A 14,858-nucleotide genomic window follows, 5' to 3' on the forward strand; every position below is an offset into this window, starting at 1 on the left:
TCATTTTAGGTTAATTTTTACCAGCAAAATAAAGTCCTGCACCTTTTATGAAAAGTAGAAAGAAGTCACAAGTGTCTTTAGTGCAGAATAATGAAACTATAATGTGATGAATCTAAAAAAAAAAAGAAGAAGAAGAAGTGGAATTTCTTTGATTATTTATTTTTCAAAACCTGAAAATGGGTGAAAAATGGATCCTATAGAGATATATATATTTTACTACTTACATTTTTAATTTTAATTGGTCACAGCTGAGTCAGTCATGTCTCTCACTTGTGTCGTACAGGGCAGGCTTTTCAGTTTTTGTTTTTTTTTACAGGTTCTAGCGTAAACTCTATTTTTTGGTGTTTTTTGTTTTTTTTATATGAGGCATGTAGAATATAGTGACTTTGATGAAATAGTATGATTGTAAGTTTAGAATTGGTTAATTTTCACAACTGACCCACATCTCACACTTGAGGAGTTCTACGATTATCAGAAAGTTGAACATCCAGGAAGTCTTTCTGTTTTTACAGTCTATGGCTCTGAAAAATGGTGTCATTTTAGGGATTTCTTTCTTTTTCTTTTTTTTTTAAAGAATCGTGATTCTTTTCCAACTTCCAACCTTAGAAAAAAGAAAAAAAAAACATTTCTCAACAGTATGTTGTGTGATTCACTTGATTGGGGGAAAATATCAAACATTTCTGTTTGTTCAGTGTTTTTATTTTTAAATTGCTTTTAAAAAGCACAACTTCTACTAAACCAGAAACATTTACAGGCTCAACATCAGCTCAGAAAAAGAGCTGCGTCCACGAGTGTTGGAGACATTTTTAGACAGCAGAGATTACAACAAGAAAGGAGAGCTTTGCTGTGACATCTCTTCCAAATGTAGGATGCTGGGGTTTGCATTTTCTAATCTTTTTAGAACAAAAAATCAGTCTGCCCAAATGTGAAGCCTTTGTGCTTTTTTCTGTTTTTAGTCTAAACCAAATTACCTGGGTTTTTAGACTGAGTTGGACTAAACTTGTCACTTGAAATCATCACTTTGTGCCCAGGGACATTGCAGTTGGCATTTTTAAAAAAAATTTAAAAATATTTACTAGCCAGTGGTGAAACAATTAAGATTAATCAGACTTATCAACAATGAAAATAATCATTAGCTGCAGCTCCAGCCCCTAAAATTAAGACACAGACTACAGTATAAATTAATAAAAGCTCATTATCTGGAGAAAGACTCATTCGTTAGTGGGGATTTTCTGTTTAAAAGTAATTATTTCCAGCTGTCTCCAATCCTTGTTGGTCTCTGTAAATGTGACAGAAACATGTCCTGTTAAATAACACATTTTGTGTGTCGTGGGAAGCTCATCAGAACATTATGGCTTCAGTCACAAACAGTGCTCATCTTTGTTTGTCCCCATGAAAAAAAACAAAACCCTGTGTCTGTGTGTGTGTGTGTCTTCTGCTGTGAATGTATCCGCTGGCTGCACGTGGAGAACTGCTGATCTGATGACATCTGTGCTCAGATTCCTGTCATTGAGACTTGAATGCCACAGTACGTTTCATTGTGAAAAGGGATTATGGGCTAACAATCGCTACACACTCTCCCAGAGACACACAGCACCGGGGCAGATTTTCATCTAGGCCACGCTGTCACACTAATGACAGCCTGATATTTAAAATGATCCACTTCAGTCCCCTGACAAACGACGGCTAATTAAGACTTTGACAATGTCGAGCAGAGGGAAGGCAGCAGTAATGCATGCTTTATAACAGTCAAATTAAAGTCGTGGCTTAATCCACCAAATCCTCTTAAGTTGATGCTAAATCACTGTTGTCTTGAAAGTGAAACATACTGTTTGACAAAAGAATAAAGTATAAACCAAGCCCGCCAGTATCTAAAGATGTTAACCATCATATCAGCTTCCTGCAGATATATACATACTGGTGTAGATTGTATTTTGAACTTCATCGAGATGTGAACAAGCTAAATAAACAAAAGACTGTGTAGAACACGATGAGTAAGAAAAATTATGTTATTCATCCTCTACAAGTGAACATTTACCTGTGAAATGTGCCATGCATTCACAGCATTTGACCTATCAGATGAAGCCAGTCGGCCGCACTCAGATTATTTGGGTCAATTTAGCGGCTAGCACGGGAGGTTAGCAAGCAAAGTGGTTGAGGAAGGAAAGAAGAGCGAGGAAAATGTCAAGAGAGTTTCGAGTCAGTTGAGTTTAGAAGAAAATATTTCAAAGGAGCAACGGGAATTAAAAATGTTACATTAGATAAACTTAATGGAAACTGCCAAATTTAAAAAAAAGACTCCTTTTGCACAAACAAAAAGGATTTATGCTTGCTTAAGGTGGTTCTTGATTTTTTTCGAAAAATAGTCAAAATGGAAACATGTTTCGTTTGTTTCTGTTTCAAGGTTTTTGTCAGAGTTGTTTCCAGCTTCTTCTACTCTCTCTATTCCAGCCATGTGTAACGTAACCTGTACCGCCACCTGCTGACACTACACAGTCTAGTTTATCCACAGAGCTGTCGCTGGAAACGGTCCTAGTCCACATTTTAAATGTTTTTTTTGTGACATTTCAAAATTCCCCTTCAAATGTGTTTGACAATTATAAGAAAACACATCTTCAGTTTCTGAGCACGATATTAAGTATGCAAGCATCAGTAGCATATTTAGGACCCTTTTACAAGGTTTTGTTTTTTTAACAAGTTAGCTGGAAATCAAATCAGCGATCAGCAGCTAGAAATGAGAAGACTGCCTCTGTTACTTCATTGTGAAGTCAAAAACTCAATTGTTTTGAAAAAAGCTCAAAGCTTGATGGTCTGCCAATGTTATGATTGTAAATTACATAAGAACGGCCAGTTCAGGAGCCAATTTGACCCCTTCACTTATCTGGTATTAAACCTCACTTATTATACATAGGAGCTCATCCTGACCATGTCCTGGTAGAGATCAGGGAAGAGCTGCTCTAACCAAATCATGTCAGAGGAAGTAACAAGTCTGGATGATGATAACTGACTTGAACAAAACCTCCAAACCATCCAGACTTACCTATAACTTTATTTTCATCCCGTCTCCTCTCCTGATGTCAGCGTATTCACCAACCTACTGTAGTGCATTTGTGTAGTACAGTAGTGGCAGCCTGTGTGAACCGCTGTGAATCTGTGAACACACCCTCACATCTCACCATCTCTCTGATTAACTGTCTGTCTTTAAATAACATGTGCCAAGCCTCCGCTCTGCTAACTTAATTAACACACTGAGACGAGACGAGAGGTTCCCAGAGACAGGAACAATAGCCGAGTCCCAGCGGAGTCCTGGGACACTCAGCTTCCAGCCAAGCAATCATATCTACTTTCCCTGGAAGCCTGGCTGATAGGATCTTTGGACCAAGTCTCTATTAAGGGGTCCCACTGTCAAGATAAAGAGCCTGTTGGGCTCCCCTTAGTAGCCAGAATGAAGACCGCGCTCTTATTTGAGCCGCTTATGGACTAATTGTATCCTGATTGAAGCTGCCAGCCCTCCTGTTTCTTTTAGTCCGGTGGGCCAGAATGTCAAAGAAGATCTCAATTATCTCTGACTCAGTGCAGCACAAAGTAGAAGTAAAACTATTTTGCATGTTGAAATGATGATGTCTGTGTGAGATATGGGTGTCGGCATGGTAACCAAAATTTATATGACTCGATAATCCGACCCTTAACAATCCGAAAACCTTGCTGTCCAACAGGGTTTTAGGACAGCACGGAAAAACGAATGGAACCCATAAAAACTAGCCTTAACATACCGACAGCCTTGGATTCTGACTCAGACATGACATTTTATGTCATAAATCAGGATAACGGCGTATTATCTGATTTAACAATCCAACAGATTGGCTCCGTTCAGACTGCAGGACTTAATGCTCAATTCGGATATTTTTGTGAAATCTGATTTTCTGCTAGTTCGTTCACATTTCCAATTAAATGCGACTTCTATGTGACCTGCTGTGTGAACGTCATGCGACCCAAAAGTGTCCCGCATGCGCAGAAGAGGACACAATGACGTCACCACGCAGCGAGTGTGCTCAGTGTTTGCGAAAGTAAACATGGATGGTAATGGTGGAGCGTATCTGCCACTCCCCTTCCGCCGCCACCGATGGTGGAAACAGAACTATGACTGCAAACTAAAGTGCCATCAACAGCCAAGTAAAGTGTATTGTAGCCACTTCCACCCCGGGGGTGTGCTCCAGCGGGGGGGAATTGGCGTGCACAATCGCACCGGTCGATTAGGTGTGAAATCCAGCAATGCGCAGTATTCTAACAATACACTAGTTATTATAACAGCTATAAACAATGAATATTAACAACAAATGAGCCTTCAAGCATCAAGCCCTCCTTGTATCTCGACCTCTTGACAATCCGACAGCCTTGCTATCCAACATAAAAGAAGGTTTTACATTTAGTGTTATTGAGTCACGACTGTATATGCATTCAGTTTTGTTGCATTTCATGACATTCATGGTCCCACGACCAAGCACAGACTTTCTAACGCCATCATAAGGCTGACAATATTAAAGAGGATTCTGGTTTATTTCAGCGTGGCGTATTTCTCGTGAAAATTTAGACAAACATAAGCTCCAGCACAAAAAATGACTGATTATTTCTGTTTATTAAAGAGAATCTTTTAACCTTTTGTCCTTCAGCGGTTACTTGTGTCATGAAACACAGCGCTATGGACAGGACAATGCTCAAGACAAAAAAGTGACTAGAGATGGGGAGAGACAGCTGCATGAGAGCCAAAGTTGCAGATTTTAATAATATATTTATTCTGTCGGGAAACACTAAAACTCGAAAAAGTGCTGAGTGTTGGATCTGATAGTTGGCCAGGCTGATAATGGGACCCTGCAGCTTTTTAAAAAATCAGATTTTTACACGAAGCATTTTAAATGTTTCTTTGAGTGACACAGCTCACCAGTCTGTTTACATGTGTGTGTGTCTGTGTTTAGCTTTCCATTTAGCATGTGGTTGTGCTGGAGGGGTTGTAGCAAACTAGATATCCAGCACATTAAATGTCTTTTTACTTGTTGTATTAGCTTTTACTGATTGTATAGAGAGCAGAGCGTTCAGTCCAGCAGCTCTTGGTCTGTTCTTCCAGCTGATTTGGGCTTCAACAGATGCATTTCTCTTCAGTCAGTGAACAGCAGCAGGAACACCACCAGTTTCACATCATAGTCTTTCAGGACCTTCTGTTTCTCTTTGCTTCCATAATCCTTGTCCAGCCTCGCAGATCAAACTAAAAGGAATTGTCCTCATAATGGTTGTCATATTACATGTTGAGTTTCCAGACAGTCAGCTTCACACATGTGATGCAGTTGGCAGAATGGCTGTTTCTGGCAGCTAATTTGTTTACTTTTTCAGCCTCCATCCTTTCCGGGAGTCATGAATCACTGACAAACTTCAAAATGAACAAACACAAAGATACTGTGTGAACACAATCAAAAATAAAGCTCATGTAGGGTTTTACCTGCATAGAAGACCTAAACATTTTGGTCAGCACCAAAGGAAAGGCACCAGGCCAAAAATGCTAAAAATTGAAAATAATAATAAACCCGTTTTTAGCCAGTTTTAATAAACAGGTTTGGTGTGCAAATGGTCAGAAATATCAGGAAAATGGTTGAATTTCTGTCATATAAGGTAACTTATTGCCTTTACTGTACACTTACTGATAAGTGTAGTCACTTCCCATGAGCCCATTCTGAACCAGGCACAATCCTGCACACACATACTTCTGTTTACTCTGAATACATATATTTAAAATGATTCAAGTAAAAATCACTTGCAGGGAGCTTCCGTCCTTTGATATCATCTTTACAGCAGAGATGGAGCTAGCACAGGGACACAGCAGCCACAATAATGGATAATACAGAGGTTAAAATAAACCTTTGATATTTAATGTGTGTTACATGTAGAGTCTTAACCTAACTGTACGTTGATACACTCTGGATTTACGTGCTTCTCATTCAAATATTTATTAGTCTTGAAATTTCATGACTTAGAAAGACACAAAGCAGATGGATCTCTTTTGAAATTATTTTGTAAAAGATTTTTATTGTAACCTTTAGATGAGAAAGTTGCAGATTCTTGTATTTAAGAAAGCTTGACGATGTTATATCCTCCTTTACAGTTTTCCCATCTGTCCTTTCAGTGAGCTGGAGATGATGAGCATCAGTCCTACGCTTTGATATTTCAAATGGAAAATGACAAACTGGGACTTTTCCAGAGTCTGCACATCTCAACAAAAAAAACCCTGCTTTTATTTTTTGTGCATTGCGACCCGTTACAACCAGACAGTTACAGCTTGTTTTGCTTTTAATCCAAGAGACCCTGGGAGCTTTTCATCCATAGCTATGCTTGGCAGTCGTCCAGCGTCTGCTGATCTCTGTATGTTGGCACAGGTGCTTCCAGGTCACCTTTGGCATCGCTGCCTCACTTCCCGTCAGCGTACACCCAGCTGGTCAGGTCTGCCTGCACACACTCACTCACATAAGGCAGAATAATCTAACACGCTGCCACTTTCCTTGCCAGAATCGCTCAGACGTGTCACTCTGAGCTGCCTCTGTCACAGGTGCCGTGGCTGTGAAAGCTGCTGTTTAAAATGAAATGAGTGACAGCCAAACAGCGACGAGTGTCTCCACAGCTGCACCTGCCAGACAAATATGGAAGCGTCCCAACTCTCTCTGAACCCACATGATCCTGTTAGCTCCCATCAGTCAGCCTGTTGTGTTTTAATGAGTCTCATCTCCGCTCTCTCTAACAAGTTGCTCAGGAGCCGTTCAGAGTCTTTGCTCGCTCTACACCTTACACCTTTGCCGCCGACGTACAGGGCCGAGGGGGCTGTCATCTGTGAAACAGCACAGCCGCTTGTCTCGCAGCTCACAGGGAGACGATGGTGTTCCATGTCTGTGTGGGCTCTGCTGCATTGTTCAACTCTGTTATTTTAAAAGTGGAGGCATATTAGCATATCTGCCCTTGCGTTTGCTGCTTTTAAAAAATGCATAATTCCTGCCTGATTTTATCTCAGCCACCCACACAGGAGGCAGTAGGCTTCGAGAAAGACGCCCCCGTCTCTGTCTGCCTCTCTCCTCTCCTGCATCCGAGTTACAATCTGCATTTGTTTTTCAAGGCTTCTTGTTTCTGAACTTTTTCACAGCGATCGTTTTCTCGTTTCCCATCAGATTTAGTGTTAAATCCTGTTATGTGTTATAGGCAGAAGTTCAGCACCACAACAGATACAGCACAGAATTATCTTGTGTGCAGTATAACGAAGGTGTGCAACCAGAAATCATGAAGAAATGATTAAACTGAAGTTAATTTTTGTTATTTTTTATGTTACAAAAATTGACACACATTTGAAAAACATAGTTGTTAGTTTTTTGGGAAAAAATGTGACTATTCAATAGGTATCTTTACGATTTCTTCTTAACAGTATTTTATTCATATTTGTCCCCATACTCGTCTCTTATCTGGTCTGTGTAAACACAACCTGCAGTTCATCTCAGTTCAGCTCAGTAGTCTCTGAATTTTTAGGATGTAATAGCTACTCACAGTTAAGTCAGTCGTGGCTTCTTGGTTGTGTTGAGGAACAGAATCTTGTGTTTTTAACAATCACTTTATTTATCACAAACTTTTTAAGTGAGGCGTAGAATGAAATGATTGTCATGAAATATCACAGTATTAAGCTAAGATTGGGTTATTTTCCAATTGAAAAGAAATCTTCCTGTTTTTCAGAGTTTCTGTGTCTGATAAATTAAGTAATTTTTAAATATAACATACCTTTCGAACCTGCCGGCATTTTTTTTTTTTTTGAGGTTTAGAGTGTTAACTTCAATTTTAAGCAATATTAGCTTTGTTTTATTTAGGGAACCTATTGAGATCAAGATCTCTTTTGCAAAAATGACCATAAAGTACCAGATTAGGGATGCAATTATCATATAATCTGCCAGTTTGCTTGTGCAAAAAAAGCATAAACGACTTCCCAGAGCCAAAGATGACGTCCTCAGATGTTTAGTCTGACATGACACAAAGCACTTACAGCATCAGAGAAGGTAGAGACAGCCCTAAAGGGATTCAAAGTTTAAAATCAGTTGGTGTGATGAGACATTCAAGTTTAAAAGTTCTTTATAATTCAGTTCAGTTATAAAGGTGCAGAGTTGTGGAAAACAGTCTTCCAAAGATCTGTATTTCTCACCATCACAGCTGCAGTTTAACAGGCCTCACATCTGCTCCTGGTTCACCTTCATGAATAAAAATAAAACGCGGTTGTCCCGTCGCTTGCCTACTTTTTCATCCGATACACAGCGATTAGTACGATAGTTATCTCCTGTGATGAACTGCAAAGCGTAGTGATAAACTGCAAGAAGTTGTTTTAAGGTTGAGCGAACAGCGTGAGAATAAAAGCGAAGCACAGACGTGGCGGTTGACTGCACAATCATTTTTCTGTCCTCAAGACAAAAGCATGTTTTATTCCAACAGAACAAACCCATTTTTATCTTCAGTGTCTGTGCCATTTTGTCCAACCATTTATATCAATAAGGGCGTTTTAGATTAATACCTGTAGCTGTATATTCTCTCCTCGTCACATTATCTAAATCCAGCACAATACATTTCCTGGGTAGTTTATAACCTGTTATCACTCTAAATCCACATAAATTCCTATTTTCAGAATCCTCTCATTATGATAATATATTTGTTTTAAAGATAAATCATCTCTAATATCAGTTTTTTTTTTCTTTATTTTCTATTTTTTGCTCCTTGTCCATTCTCTGCTGGTGTAGCAACACAGCCGTTTGGTGAATTCTGGACGTGCTGGGAAACCGTCTCTCACCTTCCTCTGATTCATCACGTTCCTCAATACTTCCACTTTCTTCCCTTGGCAGGACAGTGTTAGATGTTTGCGTTCACACATTTGTTTCTGTTTTAGCAATGCTGGACTTGAGAAATGACGATGCCTCGTTCAACACTTTTCTACAACTTTTGGGACAGTTGCCATGAAATCTTGTGCAAACATTCATGGTGCCCAGAGGATGATTCATACTAACTGTGGTTATTTTCTACCTTTTCCTCCTCGTGTGCCATACACAGTTTAAAGCTGTTGTTTATGTATATGAGATGAGATAGATCAGTACATACATTTATTTATGGTGCCCAGGGGATAAATCCTACTGTGATTATTATTTAACTTTCGTTTTTATGGCAACAGCAGGTCAAAACTTTTACTTATCAAATGAGACGTCACAACATCTGCTAAATAGATTAGCACATAAATTTACTGAATGTTCATGGTTTCCAGATGATGAATCCTCATACCTTCTGTCCCCTGTTAATAGCATGAGGTTGTTCAGTGCAACATCTTGATAGATATTGAATGAATAGCCATAAGGTTTGGCATAAATATTCATGCTCCCCTTAGGATGCGTGATTCTGCTCAACTATAAAATTTCAAATTTTGTGCAGGAGATTAATTCAGATAGCCAAATAGTGCTGCCAAGAAACTGCAGCAGAAGCATCCGTGGAGTTTTAACTTTGCCTGGGTGGGTTGTAGTGTTGCCTCATAGTTAGCAAACAGCAGGTCTAAACTTTCTAAGCCATTTTTAACTGCAGCATTTCCAAAGTTTGCTGTAAATTCATGTAGCAGTTGCATAGAAACAAGGCACGAAATCTACACCGCTAAACCACGATTCTACAAAACGCACGTCTTCTGATAACGCCTACACAAAAAGAAAGGAATGCAGAAAACAGTCCCGAACAAGCTGTTTACAGAAAAGAAGTCTAATACTAATTGACTTCATCTTTCCTTCTTTCCCTCTCTCCGTCTGCAGAGAGCAGCCCATCTTCAGTACACGGGCCCACGTCTTCCAGATCGACCCGAACACCAAGAAGAACTGGGTTCCTACAAGTAAACATGCTGTCACCGTCTCCTACTTCTTTGACAGCACCAGGAATGTATATCGAATCATCAGTCTGGATGGATCCAAGGTGTGTGCACCAACAGAACTCAGTGCAAAGTTTGTGTCCCTGTTTTGTTCATTGCAGCTGCTGTAGGAGCTGTATTAGCTTCATGCTGGGCACTGATATTATCAATATCCTCTAGATACTGTCCCACAATATCATCATTTCTTCAGCTTCATTGCAGATAAGTAATAAAAGTTCCTGATGGGGAAAACAATAGGGAGTAACTACCTGTTCAACCATCAAATTACTGTTTTTGTTTGTGTTCTCAGAAACCATTTAATCCTCTTGAAGCTGTAAATATTACCCCAAAATATCTTTGCATGGGGATCAATAACGTTTCGTCTTATGAAAAGAATCAGAAACCGTTGGATCTTTGCTTTTGTCGCTGGCTCTACCCTCAGCGTGTCGGCCTCTGTGTGGTGAAGGGGCGGCCGGGCCTGTCATATCTGTGTGGCAGTGATTATTTTAGTCTGGAGAGAGGTGCAGGGGTGGAGTTAGCATAGTTATGTAAGAGCCTCTCCGGGTGACTAGTGCTGTTGTTGAACCAGCAAGTTAGCTGCTGGAAATAGCAGCGTTCGGGTGGGCTGGCGCTGGAGGACATCATCATCATCATCATCCCCACAACAATAAGTCCTCAGCAGAGACAGATGCCACACAATGACGAATCGCTCTGTTTGTGTTTGTTCTCTAAATTCAAGAACGAGGAAACTTTTCAAACGTTTGTCAAAGGGAAAAAGCCGCTGCTTCTCAGAATCGAGTCAGAAAGAAGCTATAATTTACATTTTTCTAATTACAGCGTTGGAAATGACAACGTGAAAGGTTTCGGCTTCAACTTCACAGACGTTAAAAGGGAGTTTTAGTTCTTTGTTTAGCTGTTCGGCTGCAACTTTGCTGTTTTTAGTTTGCTTTCATGATACCATTTTCAGCTTAAAGCCACTCTGTGATAGCAGAGGGATGAAGTTTGACATAGCCAGGCTTTCTTTGTGTTACCTAGCTTGACAAAACCTGAAACCCACGTTAGAGATAACCAGTAACATATCAGTGGTTATCAACTTTCTTTGTTAACCCAAGTCTACTTCATCAGGTTCCTTGAAAGTTCACATAAAAGGTAAAAATATTACAGTAGAGAGCAACAATGTTCCTGCAAATACGGCAAGAGACAAATGCTGGTAGAAAACAGTTCATCACTTGAGTTAATATATTTGTTTTAGCACTCTTTTATGCTTTATGTGCACTGTTTATTCAGCCGCTTATTTCTGACATGACAGCTGCACTGTAAACGTCATACTTTTAAACATGTGGCTCAACAAGTGCATTTAAGTTTGATAGTGTCATAATGAAGGATTCATGGCCAACTCAAAATGAAATGAATGTTATTGATTGAATATTCTCTGTGATAAATACCAGTTAACTAATCAGTTTTATAATCTGATGTGGCAACAAATCAGAACCAAACATAGAAAGATATTTCTGCGCTTTATCTTCAGCTGAGTGCATGTAGGTTCTACATGACACACAACTAAAGATTTTAAATGCTAATTAAGACACAATCACAGGAATGAAGTGATGACACTTGATATACAAATGGTTTCCCCACCCCCCCATCCTCACTCTCACCCAACCGGGCGAGGCAGATGGCCGTCTTCCCTGAGCCTGGTTCTTCCGGAGGTTTTTGGCTCCTTCTCACCGTTGCCAACCTCTTGCTCAGAGGAAGTCCAAAGGCTACCTTGGATTGTTGGGTTCTCTGTTAAATTTGTAAAGTCTATACCTTACGTTGTTAAGCACTGTGTGATAACGTGTGTTGTAAACTGTGCTATCTAGATAAAATTGAATTGAATTGAATTAAAGGTCAAGTCTGACCAGATCTGGATGTAAACTGCAATTTGACTGGTTAGCTGAAGCATCTAACTGCAAGATGGTATTTCAGTTTTTTTTTAATTCCCTCTGTTTATACTCAGTTTGGTATGTGGACGTTTCTCTCTGTCGCCATTCAGCTCCAAATGACATATTCACAGCATGTCTCCGGCAATACTCAGGGACACCTTGCTTTGTTTCAAAACAACTTCAGAATTTCGGTGGAAATTTTACGACTGTGATAATATGCCAGAGATGGAGCCCAGCTACTCCCACGTAAAAGCTTTTTATTATATTAAACATTATGTGTTTGTTTTTTTTACTGTAAATTAGAGGCAGAGTGAAGCGGTATCAACTTCTAGCTTCTGTTTGTCAAAAGTGATCTAACTCAATAACAGAAAGCACAAGGAGCATCTCAACAAATCCAGCCTGTTGATAAGAGTCATGTGATGCAATAGAAAGCTCTAGAACAGCAGCAGGTACACATCGTCAGCGGCTGTGAGATGAACCAACAGTGAATTTGAGACACGAGCAGCAGATATTTATTCTGTTAGCTCTAAAAACTCACACCGGGCGAGGCCTCCCACTCCGATCAATACCGTTACAGTCAGCTGGACTCACTTCAGAGACTCCTATTTACCGAACCAAACCGAGGGAATACAAGACACGCAGTCACATCCAGCTGCAGCCGCCTCCACCAACACCTGGAACTGGTCCCCTGAGACAGTCAAGCTGTACAAAACAATTTCTGTTCACTTTGACACAAGTCCCAATCGTGTGTGTTTTATCTCCCACAGGCCATTATCAACAGCACCATCACCCCCAACATGACCTTCACTAAGACGTCGCAGAAGTTTGGCCAGTGGGCCGACAGCCGGGCCAACACCGTGTACGGTCTCGGCTTCTCGTCGGAGAGCCACCTGGTCAAGGTGAGAAAGTGTGAACGCCTTTTTTTCAACAGCAGAAATTCGTGGCTGAGTTTCCATCTGTTCTGTGGTGTCAGCTGCTCCTGTTGTTTCAGTTCGCAGATAAGTTTGCTGAGTTCAAGGAGGCGGCCCGGTTAGCCAAGGAGAAGTCTCAGGAGAAGATGGAGCTCACCAGCACTCCCTCTCAGGTAACAACCACAACATACTTGTGTGCGTTTATCCTTTAGTTTCTCTCTGAAGATGTTAATACTCACACGTATGCATCTATACAGGCTTCCACTTAGAAAGACCAGAGGATATAGGGGGAGGTAGACGACACAGTGTTGATATATGTGGACCTTTTCTATATGAGCAAAGCAATTTATAACAAAGATGCTTTTTAGCAGCACACACAGTACATTACAGTACATACAGCTGACACCAGAAGTTTACATAAAAAGACACATAACCTTTTTTTTCTCACTGTTTGACATTAAAGCAGACTAAACTTTTCCTGTTTTAGGTCAGTTAGGATTACCAAGATTATTTCCATTTGCTAAATGCCAAAAAAATGAGAGAGAGAATTTTTTATTACTTTCTTCAAAGTCAGAAGTTTCCATACATTAGTACATTACATTAGTATTTGGTAGCATTGCCTTTAAACTGCATGACTTGGGTCAAATGTTTTGGGTTTCCTTCCACAAGCTTCTCACAGTAGTTTGATGAATTCTGGCCCATTCCTCCAACAGAACTGGTGGAACTGAGTCCGGTTTGTTGGCCACCTTGCTCCACACGCCTTTTCAGCTCTGCTGTGTTGTCAGTTAACCTATCAAAAGCTTCTAAAGCCATGACATCATCATCTGGGCTTTACCAAATAGTTTGAAGGCATAGTAATCTTAGTGTATGTAAACTTCTGACTGTGAAGAAAGTAATGAAAAAAAAATCTCTAAAAAAAAATGGTCCCCCTCATTATTCTGGAATTTAGCAAATAGAAATAATTTTGGTAATCCTAACTGACCCAAAACAGGAAAAGTTTAGTCTGATATAGCGTCAGACAGTGAGAGAGAAAAAGAAAGCTTATATGTCTTTGTATACAGTGGATGTACACTTTTAGTTTCAGCTGTTCATGACATTCAGAGTAACATATTATGGCTTTATTAGAGAGCATAAATTCCCTCTTCAGACCTGAACCGGGCTCATGGTTGATGTCTTGAACCTTAAGTCAGCCACTTCACATATTGGCACAGATCTGCTAGATGTCATCTCTGTGAGAAACAGCAGTGAATCAATGCAAACTGAGATGATGCTAACGTAGCTCATGCAAGCAGGGAGGAATGAACAATGTGTCTTCAATCAGCCACTGGTGGAACAAATGAAAAATACAGGAGAAAATGTTTGCAATAAATGAATGTCCCCAATGTTTGTTAAAGTAAAAACATAAGAAGTCTCATTATTCTGGTAGGTATAATTTGGATTTGTCAATTATTCAAGAAAAAAAGACTAAAAATTCTAAATCTGCTGAGTCCAGCTTCTCTGATTTGAATTGAAAATAAGACATCTAAAGGTCTCTCTGTTGACTTTAGAAACATTTTCACTCTGTTATTGGCATTTTGTAGACTAAAACAAAGAAGGCTTGATTTATCAGTCACACAGGATTGTGAAAAGTCTCTACACTTGTTCGGGATTTTTTTTGCCTAATTTTGCATTTTTACTTGAAACTTCTGGTCGCCTTCACAAAAGCATCGATCACAGAGCCTGATAAACTTTTCCCGTATTCAAAAAACATCCATAAAGAGCTGTGAGCTGTGTGAACCTAAACAATGGGGTTCTTCCTCATCCTTTCACCAGAAGATGTTAACAGTCATTCGACATTTTCAGCTTTTCAAATTTGACGATTTGTTCCCTTACAAGATAACAAATGTATTATATTGTCTCCTGATTGAATAGTCGCTTCATTGGTTTTTTTTTTCACAAAATTGTGAATCACCGTTACGATTTCCGGGAAGCCCAAGGTGACGTCCTTACACATACTGTTTAGAGCAAATAACTGTCAGTAATTAAAATAATTGGTAATCATGCACTCTGAGCTGAAAGGAAAATTTCTTTCTTGGGATTTTAAAC

At 39.7% G+C, this 14,858-nt stretch overlaps 1 protein-coding gene across 1 annotated transcript in view; it reads left to right on the forward strand.

Annotated features, from left to right (window-relative positions):
* homer1 (homer scaffold protein 1) overlaps positions 1-14,858 on the forward strand; it is a 29,051-nt gene that overhangs the window by 6,650 nt on the left and 7,543 nt on the right. The window contains exons 2-4 of the mRNA XM_008288576.1: positions 9,846-10,002; positions 12,630-12,761; positions 12,854-12,946. Of these exons, the coding sequence (XP_008286798.1) occupies positions 9,846-10,002; positions 12,630-12,761; positions 12,854-12,946 (382 nt within the window). The remainder of the gene's footprint in view (positions 1-9,845; positions 10,003-12,629; positions 12,762-12,853; positions 12,947-14,858) is intronic.

The sequence above is a fragment of the Stegastes partitus genome, unplaced genomic scaffold (genome assembly GCF_000690725.1).
Source record: "Stegastes partitus isolate 25-593 unplaced genomic scaffold, Stegastes_partitus-1.0.2 Scaffold566, whole genome shotgun sequence".
Taxonomy (NCBI): Eukaryota; Metazoa; Chordata; class Actinopteri; family Pomacentridae; genus Stegastes; species Stegastes partitus.